Source organism: Spermophilus citellus, assembly GCF_964194105.1.
Source record: "Spermophilus citellus genome assembly, chromosome: 5".
Classification (NCBI taxonomy): Eukaryota; Metazoa; Chordata; class Mammalia; order Rodentia; family Sciuridae; genus Spermophilus; species Spermophilus citellus.
The window spans coordinates 137,260,232-137,278,553 of NC_138186.1; the positions used below are offsets into that span (position 1 = coordinate 137,260,232).

Sequence of the window (18,322 nt, forward strand, 5' to 3'; positions counted from 1 at the left end):
CTTAGCTCTGCTTGTGGTATTAAATATGATCTCAGATATTGGTGACTCCCAAACTTGTATTTTTGCAAGGGCCTTGATATTGCCCTTGAACTCCAGGGTTTGTGATCGTTATCTATTTGACATCTTTTATTATCTGTCAGACATGTCAGTAACAGAATTCCTCATTCAACACTTGGAACACCAGTGATTGTGTCTGCTGTCTCCCTCATCCTCCGAAAACAGAAGCTATTTTCCTGTTGTGCGTTCCCAGAGCCTTATGATGTCTCAGCTTCTTCAGTGGACTCACATTCTACATTAAATCCATTAGTAAATCCTTTGGGTTCTCTCTTTAAATATATGTCTAAAATATGATCACTTCTTGGCTAGCATGCCTGTGGCCCAGGCCACCGTTGTCCACTCCTGCAGTCGCCTTCTGACCACCAGAGTGGTTTACTGTCTTTGTGGAAGTCAGAAAAATTTGAAACATTCACCAGGTTAATCTTCTTCTCTGCCTAAAAACTCTAGTTTACTCCCAGTAAAATCCTAGTCCTAATGTGGCTTGAAGACCCTTCCTGTCTGACATCGTATTCTGTTGTCCTGCTTCCCTCAGTCTGCTCCTTCCTATTCCTGATATAATCCTGCCAGGTTCCCACTCCACAACCTTTGGACTTGCTGTCTTTTCTGTCCAGTATAGTTTTCCTTCATATATGTTTAAGTGGCTCAGTTCTCTTTATCTCTGGCACACTTGTAGTATCTAGTATAGTACTAGCACTATGTAAAAAGTTGCTATACTGTTCTGTTTAGAAACATTTTTTAAAAGGTCTAAAGCCTGCATATGTTCAGTCTAGGTGAACCATTACAGATCTAGCCACACTTTCAGTTGTGGTTGGCTGACTGTGGATGTGGAGCCCAGTGGTAACAAGGGCAAACTATATAGATACTTTGGTGGCACAACTCTATGTAGACATAAAATGTAGTCAAGGAGTCAATTATGTAAGTGCAGAAGTGTTCCTTTTATATAGCCTAGTCAAAACAGGTTCTCAAGTAAGACACCACATGAGCAAAGACTTGAAGGGTTTGAAGAAACAGAGATAAAGTATACAGGAGGGTAGACACAGAAGTTGTATGTGAATGCTGTGCCATTGTATATATGGACACCTGTAGGGATCCTGGAACCAATTCCCTGTAGATACAGAGGGACAACTGTATTTTGTTAGTTTATTTGTTGTCTCTTCTTGCTATGCTGCAAATGCCGTGAGAGCAGCAACTTTTAATCTGTTTTATTTGCCACACTTTCCTCAGATTCTGTACAGTGCCTGGCACATCATCGACACTCAATATTTGAATGAGGAAGTGTGCACGTGAATGGGTGAAGCATATTGCATGTTGAGGTGGGGAATACATAGAAAAAGTATGGTTAGGAGGAAGTCAGATGTACATTTATATATAGATAGAAAGGCTCTGGAAGAATACATATGTGGCTGTAGTAAAGATAACAGAGAGGAGAAGAAAGAGGTGAGGAAAGAAACAGCATGTTCTAGTATCTGGCCTCTGCCATTCTAATGGGTAATGGAAATAGCATGTGATTGACTGTGATTGAGCTTCCCAACTTTGAACATATGCTGTGAAATAATTTTAGTTTTCTTGTGTGCACATGGTCTTAAGTTTATTTTTCTACATAATGGAAATTCCGAATTTTAATGTTACCTTTGTAATGTTTTAATGTTATCTTTGAAGTTTCAGTAAATAACAAAATTAGTGGGGCAAAGAAAACCTCATGGTGTCAAAAGCATATGCTATTTGCTAAAATCTACTTGGTACTGATGTATTGGAAGAGCGAAAGATTTTTAGTCCAGCAATTTGTTTTCGAATTTGACCATAATAAGCAGAACTCTGTAACAGTGTTCAGAATCTCTAACCTTTTTTTAAAAAAAAATTCTGCTATTATTTGTGAGTTTATCTAATTACATTTTTTAAATTTATGTAACCTACAGGTGTGAAGCATCTAGTCCCCACATTCATCCCGTTGGTTGGTGTAAAGAACATAGAAGGACCCTTATTACTCCACCAGGTTTGTGTTTGTCTAGTATCATTCATATACCTCAGGAGTCAGCAAACCTTTTCTGGAAAGGGCCAGACAGTACATATTTTTAAGTTTTCATGCTGTAGAGTCTGTCACAACTTCTCAACTCAGTGATAGCACAAAAGCAGCCACAGGTAATAATAGTGAACAAGTGTGGTTGTGCTGTAGTCGCACAGTGTTTGTAAAACATGCAGCAAGCTTAGCTCACTGACCCTTGAGGTCCCTTCAAGTAGGTGAAGCATTGGCTAAGTTTGTATCAGTCTCAGTTTTTTGAGTTTTTTGTCTTCTTTGGAAATATAAGTTGTGCTTTCAAGGAACTTTCATTTTTAACTTGAAATTCATCTCTAGGCTTTATATTAGTATTTAAAGATATTGTCTAATTTAAAGATATTCTCTGACTGCAGACGTGAGTTGTCTAGGCTTCAACAAGTACAGAAAGGTGCCTGGGGGGACACAGCTCTGTGGGTGCATCATGATATTCACACCATTCATATTTTTCTTCCTTTTTATTGGTGTGTTATAATTATACCTAACACTGGGCCACACCATTCATATTTAAGTGAGCACTTGAAGGTTTAAAGTTTTTACCTAGAGCTCACACATTCCCTTTTCCTTTTGTGTGTGTGTGTGTGTGTGTGTGTGTGTGTGAGAGAGAGAGAGAGAGAGAGAGAGAGAGAGAGAGAGAGAGAGATATTCCTGGTTCAGAAATAGATTTGCACCTTATAGTAGTGGTACCTCTCTTTTCTTTGAAGTTCTCTGGTCCTCCAGCTGTCCGCCTCTGGCCTTACGGCCTTCCCAACTTACTTGCTTGCATCCTTGTTCTGTGGCATTTTGAATTTATTTTTTGTGTGGTGAAGAACAGATTCTGCAGCTTCGTTGTAGTCAAGACTGTGTTTTTGAGCACTTCGCTATGGATGGTGTCATAGTCCCTACTGGTAGGGAAAGGCAGGGACACGGGCTAACACAAAGCCTCACAGCACAGGAGGTGGCTGCTCAGCAGTCACAGGAAACGGAGGCCTAGCTTTGCTAGGAGCTGTTTTGTGAATGTGGTCCACAGCGTGTGAGAGCAGAGGTTCAGCTTGACAGCAGGTGAGAGCAGAGGTTCAGTTTGGAGCTTTAAATGCTAGTCTCGTTCCATTCTAGGGCCTGATTTCATTTCAAGGCTTGTCCTCACTTAGACTGTCTGATCTTCTTCCTCAGGGGACCAACCATTCCTGTGGCTGGTGAGCCTAGTCCCTTCCACTTCTAAGTTTTCTGATATGTTAAAGGGAGGAAAGGAAAGCCTCTGACCTAATTTACAGGGTTGTTTTGAAGATGAAAGAGACTTAAGTTATGAAGTGTTAGCAGAAGGTGTTAGTGGTATCACTGCCCAAATATGGTGTTGCCTGGAAATGCCTGGTATTCAGCCCTCTTGTGTCCCATAGCTTACAGAATAAGCTAGCTGTTTGTGTAGTTGTTCTCTGTCACGCTCATCTAAACTACTCTTAGATTATACTCTAGAACTCTAAATTCTAATATTTTCTAGTTTTATATCAATCCCTTCTTTCTATAACATTTTTGGTCATACTAAAAAATTTGGTAAATAAACAATGAGCCATATGTCAATAGTATAAGAGCTTTGTGAAACAAAAGAGGAGAAAATAAATTACAATATTAAAAAAAAAAAAAAACAGTGAACAGAGGTTCCTGGTGATGTACCCTGGGAAGGGATGGTATAAGACATTATTGCCAACTTCTTATCAGAGAAGTTGTGTGCTTTCATTGCCTTTTATAATTGTGTGCTTTCATTGCCTTTTATAATTTGGTGGAAGAAGAAAAAGTACATGATGCCTAATGAATGTTCTTAAGGCCACTGAACTGGATACCTAAAAATGATTAATATAGTAAATTTTATATTACATGTAATTTACCACAATAAAAAATACAACCACAACCTGCAGATTATAAGAGTGGTTTACTGGGCATATGCTGATGTTGCTCTTTGCTCCATGACAAAACAGGACACCCTTGGTGTAAAGGGAAATTCCTGACTCATTCTCCCACCGCCTGTCTGAAAAGAAATCCTGATCAGCCAGGTGCCTTGGGCAGCTATTCTTGAACCTCCCTGGCTGCTTCAAGAATGAGTCCATCCCCTGACCAGCCAGCCCTCCTGGCCCTGTGTTACTTTTTCTGTAAACATACCTGTCTTTACTTTTTTTTTTCCCCCAAAACTAATATCTTCACATTTTAAAATTATTTTTTGTTATCTTTTAAAATTTTTTTGTTCTTTTTAGATATACATGGCAGTAGAATATATTTTGACATATTAAACATACATGGAGTATAAATTATTCTAATGAGATCCCATTCTTGTCGTTGAACATGATGTGGAGTTATACTGGTTGTGAATTCATATATGAACCCAGGAAAGTTATGTCTGATAAATTCTCCTCTTTCCTCTTCCTAACCCCTCCTATTCCCCTTTGTCTTCCTTTATTCCCCTTTGTCTAATCCAAAGAACTTATGTTCTCCCCCCACCTTCCATCCATTGTGTGTTAGCATCTGCATATCAAAGAGAATTTTTGGCCTTTGGTTTTTGGGGATTGGCTTATTTCACTTTCTTTCTTAATACTTCAATATTAGTTTGTCATTAGCACTTTTCCCTATATGTGTGCTCACATGTTTGTCTACGTATCATTATTTTTCCAGTTTTATAGGTTGAGCCCAGACCCTTGCACATGTTGGGAAAGCACCGTACCATGGAACAATATCTCTAGTCTTTTAAAATTTTATTTTATAATAGGATCTCACCAAGTTGCTAAGACTGACCTTGAACCTTCAATCTTACTGCCTCAACCTCCCAAGTAACTGGGATCACAGGCATGAACTACCATGCCCAACTAATCAGTTTTATTTAGTAGAGTATTCTGATTTAAATGCTTAAATTGTGCAACTTATGTTTCTTAAAACCAGATTTTAAAAATGTATAGATAGAAATAGACTTGCGTATGTGCTTTTAAAACATTTCAAGTGTAGAAAAGTTTCAAGGATGGTACAGAATTTATCTGTACCCTAGCTTGACCCAGAAACTGATTCAAGTTTGTCAGTTGTCCCAATGATATCCTTTATAGCAAAAGGATTAGGCTTTGCATCAATAGCAGACCCCTGTAGTCTCCCTCAGTTGTCTTTGAGTTTTCTGACCTTAATATGTTTGAGAGTTACAAATAAATCATTTTATAGATTGTTACTTCAGTACGACTGTATTTCCTCATGATCAGAAGCAGATTATGCATTTTGTTCTCATTCTATCCTCTATTTTGATACATGATGTCAGTTTTCCTATCATTAATTGATAATGGTCATATTTGCCTGGTTTCTCACCTAATGTAGTTATTTTCTTATTTGTAATTAATATGTAGCGTTTGGAGATACACTTTGAGATTCCTTAACTATCCCATGTCTTAGTCTTATTCACTAGTTTTGGCATCTGTTGATATTTCTAGTATGAATTATTATTCTAAGTTGATAAAATGTAATTATTCTTATTCCATAACTCTTTGTAATTATTTAACATTGTTCTGAAAAGACTAGCTTTCTCACTTTTCCTTTACTCATTCAGTTATGTGTTTGGACCCATAGATTATTATTTTTTAATCAGTGAGTGGCATTATTTATTTTCATGTAAGATTTTTGTGAAATTTTAGCAATTGGGAGACCTGTCCCTTTGACATATCTTAAGCACTTTTTGAGAGCATCATACTTTCTGGCTCAGCTTGCCTTGACCCAGTCCTACAGTCAAACATTTCTCCAGAGATCCTTGTGGGTTTTTTTTTTTTTTTTTTTTTTGGTGTTGTCGAAATTGAAATTTAGAAACTTAAGATCTGATTGCTAGGTGTGCTTTTTGCTACTGGAGTTTCGCAGGCCTCTCAATGGACTTAGGAAATATATACACATATGTGAATATATACAAAAACTTATATTTTGATTTGTTTCTGCATCTGTATATATTGAAACCATGGATTGATACTATTAGCTCTGATTCAGATCCAATACTGTTGGCTTCATTCCAGTTTTACTCTGTCCATATTTATGCCTTTCTTCTCTGTCTGGGAGAAACCTGGCTTCCATTATCTCTAATATGTTTACCTATTTTCTCAGTCCCCTTTGTGTAGCAAATTTCCTATCCTACTGGGCCACCATTAATGTCTGCTCATGCCTACCTAATGGATTTTAGGCTCTGGAGGAAACAAAAAGCAGTGGGAGAGAGGAAATGATAGTTATTTTTGTACCTTCTATTAATAATATTCTGTGATCTGTGTGTGTTTCCTTGACCTTATAGTATGAGGAGGTATCTGGAATATCATATATTAACACGTATAAATCTTAATTATTCTTTCTAATAAATCCTATTTCATGTGTACTTTACATTTTTGCATATTTCTATATCGAGTGTCTATTTAATTTGTTTTTCTACTTTCACATTTACAAATAATTATGCATTGTCTTCATACATATACATGAAATTTTGTTAGTAAGGTATACAACTGCTAGATTAAAATGTATTTGTGTGTCTTATGTCTAAACCTATCCTTTTTTGAGAGTGTAAATGACACACACACATATATATGTGTGTGTGTGTGTGTATATATATATATATATATATATATATAAAATTTTCATCTGAAAAATGATAGAGAAATCATGATCTAGATTAGAACAAAGTGATTATTACAAATAGTTCTGGGGCTGGGGATGTGGCTCAAGCAGTAGCGTGCTCGCCTGGCATGCGTGCGGCCCGGGTTCGATCCTCAGCACCACATACCAACAAAGATGTTGTGTCCACCGAGAACTAAAAAATAAATATTAAAAAATTCTCTCTCTCTCTCTCTCTCTCTCCTCTCTCACTCTCTCTTTAAAAAAAATAATTAAAAAAAACAAATAGTTCTGAGTGTGTGACTGATTTAGAGATGTTATGTGCATGTGAATAAGAGTTGCCTAGATTATTATGGTAGCAATATTTCATAATTTTTTCATAGAGCATTTTGTTATTCTCACTATCGTTGGTTAAAACTCATAGGATATAATATTTTTGTTTTATCTTGTAGGATATCCAAATGTGAAACATTTTTCTTGGGATAAATATTTAGAAGAAACAAATTCTTTACCAGCTCCTGCAAGAGCTTTCAAAGTGGTGAGATGATGTGTTTTGCACTATATTTGTTTAATTTGTGTTGATGATATTATTTATTCACTGAAATTTAAGAACAAAAAGAGGATGTCCTCGTAAACATTTGAGAAGAAAATAAAAGGATAAGTGAGATATTTTTAAAATTTAAAAATTTTGTAAGTCATAATTGTTACTGGCTTTTTGTTGTTGGTATACACACACACACACACACACACACACACACACACACACACACACTTCCGTTTTACAGAAAAGGGCCCGGAAGCTTACAAAACATAAGCTTTGCATAGTCCTGCACTGTGCCCAGCTATCCCCTCACCTTCTGCTGCCTATAACATGTGTCTGTGGGGTTTGAGGTAGAGGTGGCTCTGGGTCCCCCTTTTCCATTTCTGTGCTGTAGGATCTGTTGTATCTTGCTAATATTCTTTCTTTCTTTTTTTGAAGCTCTCTTCTGCTTTTTTTCTCTCATTAACACTTCTTAGTCTTGGTGTCTTGTCTCAGCCACTTGAATATTCTTCCTCCCCCTTTTAAAATTGGATTTTATGCTTGTTGAGTTTTGCTGAGCTACCTCTAGCTAAAAATTGTCATCGTCCCTATAGCTAATCAAATAACTAAAATACCTTTGCTTCAGCCTTACGTATTCAGTCCACAGCTAGGCACTCAGACTGTTTCTCTTGCATGTGTCCTTGGGATAGTAATTTTTGATAGGAATGGTGCCATCCAGAGCCAGTCTGGGAGCTTGAGAGTTTAAAAAGCTGATTCCCTAAATAGCTCAACTATTTCTTATTTTTTGTAACATTCAGCCCACCTGCTCTTCCTCTGAATCTCACTTCATGACATTTTTGTTATGGCAGAAACCTCCACATGGATTCCAGAAAAAAATGAAGCTTGAGGTTGTAGACAAAAGAAACCCCATGTTTATTAGAGTAGCAACTGTCGCAGACACGGATGATCACCGAATAAAAGTAAGTACTCTGTGTGCTTTGATTTTGGCTTTTGTTACAAGGTGCCATGCCTGGAAACTTCAGAAAAATACTTGTAAAGTCCTGTATTTAAACAGTAGGAATAGGAATACGCAAAGTTAGTGACTATGCTTCTTGGAAAGTCAGTATTCATCCAAGTTTTTCTCCTTGAATCTACCTCAGACATTTTCTCTTTAATTATAAGTGACAATTTAAGGTTTTGAGTATTTGGAGAAATGTAGATACAATAAACTAATGTTCTGTTCAAAAGAAAACATATCTTCATTCTTCAATAGTATGTTTTTCTAAAAATAATTAATGTTTCTTGTAAGGTGTGTTAGATGTAGTCTTTTCAGAAGAATATACTCTCTTTGAATACAGGACAAATAAAGATAAATAGCTTGATAAATAAAAATGGAGATTCATAAAAACCTCTTATTGTTGAGTGTGGTGCAGCGAGTATAGGGTTCCAGGTTAGGGGCACTGTTGAAGGTTTTATCTGTTTCTGGCTTCAACATTTACTTCCCTTTTCAACCAGAACAGCATCCATTTTCTTCCTTCATGGGATTGTTTGGAATTACTGTTCGGATAATAATAGTCATAACAGCAAGACATTCGTCGTACATGGCATTTTACAGGGTAGCAGTGTTCTTGCATTAGTTGACATTTGTAGTAATTGCAACGTGGGGAGATGTGTGCTCTCATCCCTATTTTATTAATGAGTCAGGGACTCAGAAAGATTAAATGAATTACTTTATTCATTACTGGCAGTGGCAGAACTAAGTCTCAGTTCCATGCTATAGGAGCCTTAATCATAAGCTCATTTTAAAAAGAAAATCACATCCTCCACTAACTAATGAGATAACGTATGAGAAAATAAATTTCAAAATAACATGAAAAAAACCAAACCAATGTAGTATTTATATAAAATATAAATTTTAATGTTTAATTGTACTTAAGGTTACATAATCATGTAACATTTGTGAAAATTTTAGAAATAATGTGAGGCCTGTGTTAATCTTTTTCAAGTGCATTTTCTTATCAATTGTGTTTGGTTCTGGTGTAAATCATAAAGTAACCAGAATATTTTAGATGTAGAAGTATTTTTAAAAACAATATAGACCAGCAATCAAAAAAATGTGGAATTAAGCATGATACTATCTTTATAAGTCAGTTTGCACAGAATTGAAAAGTACAACTGATTTTAGTTTAGGTGCATGAAAAGTTGTTCTCACATAATGACTGGTAGGAATATAAATATCCCAGCTGTTATGAAGAAAAGTTTTGGCACCAGAATCTTAGAGTATTTTTCATTCTTTAATTCAAGAATTTTAGTCATAGGAATTTATGTTGGGGAATAACCAAAAAAAGTAGGCAACAACACGCTGATTTAACACCAAGGCCAACACAGGCACCAATGGCAAGATAAAGTAGATCTACATGATGTTAAAATGAAGCATTTCAGATACATGTTTAATATTGAGAAGTAAAAAGTTCAAGTTTAACATTATGTATAATATTATTTGATTTTTTTTTCTTTTTATTTTGAAGAACAGTTAAACAGTTCTGGAAAAAAACATATTGTAGTAATAACAGTGCTTATCTGCCAAAATTAATAAATCATTAGGTTTCTCTTGTTAATGGTTTCAGGAACATATATTAGTTTCAGAATAAAAAAAAAAAAATTAGGTTAACTCTTTGATTTTTACATATGAGGAAATTTTGTCCCAGAGGCGTTCAACACTCTCAAGTAGAGGACTCAGTTAACAGGAGAGGTTTAGGCTAGAATCCAGCCTTTTACTTGAAACCGAATCCTTCCTCCAAAACAACATCCTTGGCAGTACTTGACACTCCCCAAAAGAACTGGTTGTGAGCTGTACAGTTGATGATAACCTTTGCATAATTACTGGAATGAATGTCACAGCTGAAGGTGAACACTGTACAAATATCTTCGTATGTATCATCACCTTTAAAGGTCAGTAAACAGGGGCAGTGACTCACTTCCAGATTCACTGGAGGTTGTAAAAATATAAAAGGTTTCAACAGTAGGAGTTTTTCTAATAATATGAGAGGTGATACAAAAGGAAAGCTTATTCTTTTTTTTTTTTTTTTTTTTTTTTGCAAAGGAAGAAAAAGAAGAGGAAAATATATACTTAAGTCATTAGTGTAGTTTATTATTTTAAGTTTCTCAGAGATAAAATCAAGTCTTAAAAATCTCAATGTTTAAGTTAAACAATATATAATATTCCACACTTTGGGCTATTATAATAAAAAGTTTTAAAATCTGATATTTTATCAGACCATCTTGATGAAAAACATTCTGAATGTTTTCCTATCATATGTTTTTGTAACAGAACATAATACAGTCCTTCTCCATCCATTCCAGTCCCCAGTCTGGCTCCCCAGAGGCAAGAACTTTCAGTCTTGGTGGTTGCTTATGATGTTTTATCTACAGTTTTCTAAAATATTATATATCCTGGAATTTCTCAGTTCACCAGTTTTAAGTAAGGCTTCTTCCTGTTATGATAGTTCAGAATTTAGATTTTTTTTACCACACTTTTTTATTGGTGCATTATAGTTGTACATATTGATGGGATATGTTGTTATGTAATCGTACATGAACACATATGACAAAATTATCTGACCAATACCACTCCACAACATTCCCCTCTCCCTTTCTGTCCTCATCCTTTGGTCCCTTTCCTCCACTGATTTCTCTTTGATGTTTAGGAGATCCCACATCTTTGTTTTCCATTTTCGTCTCTAGCTTCCATGTAAGAGCGAAAACATATGACCCTTCATCTTCTGAATTTGACTTATTTCACTTAACCTGGTGGTATCTAGTTCCAATTATTTCCTGCAAATGACATAACTACATTTTTCTTTATGGCGGAATAAAACACACACACACACACACACACACACACACACACACACACACACCATTTTCTTTATCCATTCATCCTTTGATGGACAGACACCTAGGCCAGTTCCAAGTTTGGCTATTGTGAGTTGTGTTGCTCTAAACATGGGGATGCACATATCACTGCAGTGTGATTACTTTAATTCTTTAGGATAAATATCCAAGAGTGGTACAGATGGGTCATATGGTGGTTCCATGCCTAGTCTTTTGAGGAACCTCCATAATGATTTCCATAGTAGTTATACTAATTTATTCTCTCATCAATGGGATTTATATCTTAAGCCATTCTTATTTTCCCTTATTCTTTCAGCAGTACAATATTGGTTTGGTTTTCTTTCCTTTTTCTCCTTCACTCTTCTCATTATGAGTTAGTACTACTGTGCCAAGTAGTCTTTTCTTAAGACTTTTTGATTTTCTGAGCACCGATAATCTCTTCATAATTTATTTTATTTTTTAAATCTTCCGCTTCCTCATGAATTTTTTAACAAATGCTCCAATATTTGTGTTTGGAGTCAGAAGCTCAAGTGTGTTTTTCTTTTCTTTCTTTCCTTGAAATCTTTTCCCCACAGCTCAGCAGCCGCCTCTTGAGTGGATATAGTCTAAGCCTGGGACTTCTCTTTGCTGACACACGACTAAGTTGTATTTCATTTTCCTGAAAATCTCAAAGTCTAGTCACACACTTTGATTCTCTTTGTGTACACTTATCTTGCTGAAGCATGTCTTTTTGTGTCTTCCTAAGAAAAGGGGGTATAAGAAGCGGATTTTTTGACTCCTTGCATGTCTGAAGATGCCAGCATGCCAGCTTTGTGTTTGACTCTTACCATGACTAGGCGAGATGTTGTGGGTAAAGAGCTGTTCCCCCTGGGGTGTTAAGAACACAGTTCTGCCTTCCTCTCAGACATGGCATTGGGCTTCGGCACACCCAGGCCCATTCTGATTCTGCCTGTTTGGGCGATGTTCCTCTTGACTCTGGAAGCTCTCAGGTCCGTCTTTGCCTGGCGGATGTTCTGATGCTTTGTGGTAGTGTGCCTTGTTGCAAGGGTCTTTTCCTTTGTCAGGCAGAGTACTTGTGCATTTTCACCATGGAGCTTCATGTCCTTCAGTTTCTGGAAATGTTCTCCTATTGTTGTTTTGATAGCTTCCTCTTCTCTCTGTTCTTTCTGGAAGTCCTGCTATTCTGGTACTGCACTGGGTTGACCCTCTTATTTCCTTCTTTCTTCTGCAAGTCTTTCTCTCTCACTCTCTTTATTTTTTTTAATTCTAAGTGCTTATAAATACTGAGCCTATTTTCCAAACCTCCTATTGCATTTTAAATTACGCCTGTGATTTAAAAAAAAAAAATTAAGATTTTTTTTTCTGGTCCTCTTCTTTTTCAAATAGTATCTCTTTTTATATCTTGTCCTAGTATTATTTTTTAATCTGAGGATACAAGTGATGGTTTTTCTTCTGTTCCTTGCTTATTTCCTGCAAATTTCTTTCTTAATTAGCGTGGTCTCTGCTTTTGTTGGCTCTCCTCAAATGTCTAGTGATCCTTGATTCTGTTCATATTAAGAAAGAGGTACCATACATTGCCTGCTTTCATGGGTAGACTTAGAGTTGCTCCTCCTCTCTGTGGGGACGTGTTTATGACCCCCCAGTGGTGGTCAAGGCACAGATAGTACTGACACCCCCCACACAGTTTTCCCCATATGTATATACTTGTGGTTAGTTTACTTTATAAACTAGGGACAGCATAAGAGATTATTAACACTACTTGCTAATAAAAATAGAACAGTTTTAAGAAGATCTCACAATAGAAGTTATGTGAATGCGGTTTCTCTCTCTCCCCTTCTCTTTTTAAAAATATTGAATTTACCATTTAATATTTTTGACCACTGTACCTAAGGTAACTGATAAAGGGGAAATCCTGGGTTGACTGGTAGGTTGCGCCATGGCATAGGAAAGCAAAGAGGCAGGCTTCTCCCAGAGAGATCCCCACCTTTGGCATCTGGAGCCTATCGGTTTCTGCTGGTCTGCAGCTGGGGGAATGCTGAACTTGGCTGCTGCTGGGTGAGATGATCCATGTTGCACTTCATCACATGCCCATGATGGTTTTTCTCTAGAAAGCAAACCTTTGCTCATTTGTAGGGTGGCTGAAAAGGGCCTTGCCAAATTGGGTGGAGTGGAGGAGCAGATATAAAGTTCTAAGCAGTCCCATATTCAGAGTGGAAACCAGTCTTGCCCTTTTTGAGACCCTTCTCTTCACCCACCTGTGGTATCCAGCCCATGTCCTCCTTAGCTTCTGCAGGGGAACGGAGTAGCTCTGTTCTGATCCCCTCTGCAGGCACCCGAGTTTCAGTCCTCCACTCCCCTAAGTAGTTCAGCACCTCCTTGGCCTATTTTTTCCTCCCAGAATCATCATTGTCATTTCCCAACTATCAGCTACTTTCCTTTCTAGTTTGTCCTTGTGGGTTGATGCCTTTTCAAGTATAACTTGAATTTCAGGAGAGACTGGAGGTAAGTTCCTGGGTCTTCGGTGTGTTTACTGAGTTGCCTTCACATGAACAAAAGCTGGCCAAATCTTTTCTTGTTTTTAAAGAAATAGTGTGCTTTCTAAAAACATAACTTTTAATCTTGAAATTGTCACTGTATACAATTTAAAGGGTTTAAATTATACTTCTAGGTGAAAAATGTATCCAGTTTCCTAAACAATAGTTTTAAACAGTTACATTATCTGTTCTGTGCTCTGATCAATAATACTCTGTTTCCCTTAGAAATATAATAAAATTCAACAGTGTTGCTGAATTGTTTTTAATTCAGGACTGTTACAATAGAATAGTGTCCAAATAATTTTATATTTCTCTTTTGTGTTTGTAAAATTTGTAAATGTGTCATATGATATGTTTATGTGTCTTTCTCTGCTGCTGTTCTTGTTAGGCCTTTGGCTTTATTTCAGGGTAGTACCCAGCAAAAGGAGAATGGTTACTAAACGTTTCTATAACATGATGTTTTTGTTTGTTAAAAAACTCTTAATATGCTACAGACTGAAGTCTTAAAAGTTTTCGAAGATGAAATGAAACTATACAACCTTACCTAATGGTTTTTTTTAAATTTAGGCTTCTAAAGTTAGAATGTTAAGATTAATACTTATTTTTGTGCATATTTATATAAATCTGATAGTATATTTCTGAATGCATTTGTTCTTGATTTCTAAACTAAATTTTATACATGAAATTTTAGCTTCTAAAAGTCTTCAGATTGTCTACTAGCGTAGTTTGTTGATGGTATTAGATCTATCTTCAGTGTCTAAGGTATATTAATCTTAGATCACCTTTAAATTGCCACACTAAGATGTCAGTTTAGATGAAAACTTGGAAAGGATATGGTATCACTAGATATAATAGCTTCAATATAAACATTATTTGTATTTATACCTGAGGAAAATTTAAAAGAAACCCTTTGATCTGTGATGCTATTAAGATTTTTGGAGACTATATTGCCATACAGTATGTCCTACTTAGTATCATTGGGTTTCATTCTTAATGCACATGAAAGTTACTAAGGAGTTTAGTAAATGACACACAGGTGGACACAACCCAAGCCAGACCTGTGCAGTAAGAACCTCCAAGGTGGGCTCTGCCTTTTTCTCCCTCTTCTCTTTTCCCCCCAGTATTCATAGATAATTCTGGTGTGTATCTAGGGTAGAGAGTCACTTATCTTGTTGAGGATTGGAGCTCATTTACAAAAGACAGATACTAATTTTTTTGAAATTTTGTTGTTTACAATAAAGGGAGCATAAGTTATGTTAACACTGATTCCTATGTAAAAGAAAGAATCTAGGGATGGCAAGATCAAAATAATTAGAGTTTCTTGTCTAGTACAACAAAGATGATCTACTCTGATGAATTGAAAATTAGAATCCTTAAAACTTACTATAATGTCAAATTATGATTACTCATTTATTGGTAGAATTTTTTTTAAAAGAGAGAGAGAGAGAGAGAGAGAATATTGATATTTATTTGTTTGTATGTGGTGCTGAGGATCTGTGATTTCTTCCAGGCCTGGAATTCTGTGAGGCTTTGAATCTGGTGGGGGGTGGGGGGTGGGGGGTAATTTAAGCTTGAGAAAGTGGATTCATTGCAGAGGACATTATTTTGAGCCCATAAGTATGTACTTTTAATAATTGCATACTATTTATCCTGTGAACATATCATAATTTATTTTGCCAGTTTCCTGATAGTGGATCATTGGGTTACTTCTAGTTGTTTTCTATTACAAATTGTTTTGTTGAGATGATCAAGTCAATGATGATGTATTTTTGTTGATTGTTTTTGCCAAATATCTCTCAAGAAATGTCTCACCAGTTAACACTCCTATCAGCAGTCTATGGGAGTGTCCGTTTATTCTCATAGTTAACCAGCAATAGGAGTCACCAAAATGTGAGCATTTTTAGTTTTGGCAAGCTGGTGAAGCATTGCATCTTGTGGCTTTAATTTGTAGGGTTTCTTTTAGTTTTAAGTGAAATTGTCTCTTCATTTGTTTACCAACCACTTATATTTATTTTCTTGATAATGAGCTATTTCTGTCTATCATATTTCTGTTGGGAGTTTTAATTTTTTATATTGATATATGTTTTAATAAAGATTAAGGAAGAAGGTACTTGATCACCTGGGTAATTTGTGTGTTTTTCAAGTTTCTTGTGGGTCTTCCGTCTTGTTGTGGTTGTATTTGCCACTCTGAAGCTTTACATCTCTTACGTAGTCAGATTGATCAGTTTTTATTTTTTAATGGGTTTGAGTTTGGTGACTTGTCATGATTACAACTAAATTCACTCATGCAATCTTCTACAATATTTGTTTTTCAGCTTTTATTATTTGAATTTTTAATCCATTTGGCATATATTGCCTTAGAAGGAGTTAGAGATCTGTAGACTTTAAAAAAGAAATCACTGGGGGGGGGGAAGGTAAAATATATAAGGCATTTCAGTATTTTCTCTCATTTTAAAAGATCAAAAAAATATATGCTACCTAAAAGATGTAACTCATTCCTAGTGACATTGACTGAAAGGCCAGCTGCCCTTTTACATGGTGACCAATAAAGTTGACAACACTGACCTCTTTGTATCTTTGAGAGATATTGTATTGATTTACAAGGGAAAAAAGATATTTAAAAATGCATTTACTGGAGAGGTATTTTGGATATATTTGCAGGAGGGCATTGAATTCTTTTGTAAAATCCTTAGTTAACATCTACTTGGAAGGTCTTCCTCTACACTCTTCCTTTCTGTCTCCCCTTGTTTTTTTCCCTGTTTTTTTTTTTTTTTTTTTAGTTGTTTCAGCAATATTTATTGGGTGTTCGATGTGGAGCACAGGAAGATACTGTAATACTTGCTGTACTCCCGTTACTTATAATGTTGAAAGATATGCATAGTACACCTGTAGAACTGATGTTCAGAAGCCTTTGGCATTTTTTGCTTAGATACTATGTTGAAGGTATTTAAAGGGCCTTTGGTCTCACGGTATGAATTTGTAAGTTAGGAGAATGTATATAAAGTTATGCTATGGGCAGAACTTCTACCATAGGAATTTTTGTGACCATTAATGTCCTGTTCTGTTCTATAGGTTCACTTTGATGGCTGGAATGGATGCTATGACTACTGGATAGATGCAGATTCTCCTGACATTCACCCTGTAGGCTGGTGTTCCAAAACTGGACATCCTCTTCAGCCTCCCTTGAGTAAGAGACACAGGATAACTTGAACAAATATTTCCATTTGCTTTTGTAGCATGTGCATTTTTTTAAAATCCCTTTCCCCTTCTCTTTTTATCTCTACTGAATATTTCTACACTATATAATCCATTTTTATTAGATTTTTAATTATCATAGTCACAAAAACATAAAGGAAAAAAAATAGTGCCTGGAAAAGTATATAGATATTCCTTTACTTTTATTAAAAAATAAGCATTGCTTTCTAAAACTAGTGCTTTGTGAGGCAACTCATACCTGTAATCCTCATGAGTTGGGAAGTTGAGGCAGGAGAATCTCAGTTCAGAGCCAGCCTCAGCAACTTTCTGAGACCCTATCTCAAAATCAGAAGAGCTAGGGGTGTACCTTGGTGACGGAGTGCCCCTGGGTTCAATACCTAGTACTGCCCAAAATAAACAAACAAAAAACCCTACAACAACACAACAAAATATATACAATGCAGTACACACACACACTAACTTTTTGAAAGACAGTGTGTCAGAATATCTAAATTTAATGTACAACCCTAATGTAGACCTTATAGTTTTGCAAAATGTTACCATAAGAAACTGGGCAGTGTAAATGAGATCTTCCTCTGTATTATTACTTACAACTACATGGGAATCTACATTTATGTCAATAAACATTTCAGTTTAATTCAGTTTTTAAAAACAGATGAACAGAGTATTTAACATATCATGGTCTCAGTTTTGGAGGAGGAGAAATAACTTTTAGAAAAAAACATAGGAAATATGATATACTATAGTCAGGTTTTTTAAAAAAAATATCAATGTTCTTTATTTACTTTACTTTTGGTTACTGCTTATAAACTGCTTATGGGCACAACAACACAGGTACATGTATTCATTGCAGCAAGTCTAAAATAACAAAACTTGGAAATATTGTTTAAATAAATTGTGGTGTACCATACTACAGACACTGTACAGAAGTCATGAAGAATGTTAATATTGCCACGGGAAGATTTATAAGACAAGTTAAAAACCAAAGGAGAGTGTTTCTGAGCAGTACACATCTGTATTGTACCTTTTATATGGCAAAACAAAACCAGAAACTTGATACGTGTGCATATACACATATAGATTGAATCTGAATGTTTAGAGGCACATTAGGGAGGGTAAAGCTTCCCCTATGTGGCCCAGATGAAAGGTCAGAATACAGAGAAGAGCCAGAAAGGGGGTTTGCAATCCTTATCCTGTATTGTTACATAGTGTTTGAAGTTTTCACAGTGTGTGAGTATAGGTAAATTATATTATCTACTTGATAAATATTGCTTAAAATTTTCTCATTAAGATTTATTTTATGTAATTGATGGAATTCTGAGAGAGATCAGAGTTTACCATTTCACTATTGAAGAAAGAAAGATAAATCATGTGAACTAAAGGCAAATTGCAAACTCATATTATTCGAATCACCTATAAGTTATTTCTTATTTATCCAGTTCTACAAGTTTGTATAGGTTGTGA

At 35.8% G+C, this 18,322-nt stretch overlaps 1 protein-coding gene across 9 annotated transcripts in view; it reads left to right on the plus strand.

Moving 5' to 3' along the window:
- Positions 1 to 18,322, plus strand: part of L3MBTL3 (L3MBTL histone methyl-lysine binding protein 3) — a 109,453-nt gene that overhangs the window by 56,914 nt on the left and 34,217 nt on the right. For all 9 annotated transcript variants that reach the window (XM_081295823.1, XM_081295829.1, XM_081295830.1 and 6 more), the window contains 4 exons: positions 1,974 to 2,050; positions 7,147 to 7,232; positions 8,084 to 8,194; positions 16,715 to 16,829. In XM_081295823.1, coding sequence (XP_081151949.1) covers positions 1,974 to 2,050; positions 7,147 to 7,232; positions 8,084 to 8,194; positions 16,715 to 16,829 — 389 coding nt within the window. The remainder of the gene's footprint in view (positions 1 to 1,973; positions 2,051 to 7,146; positions 7,233 to 8,083; positions 8,195 to 16,714; positions 16,830 to 18,322) is intronic.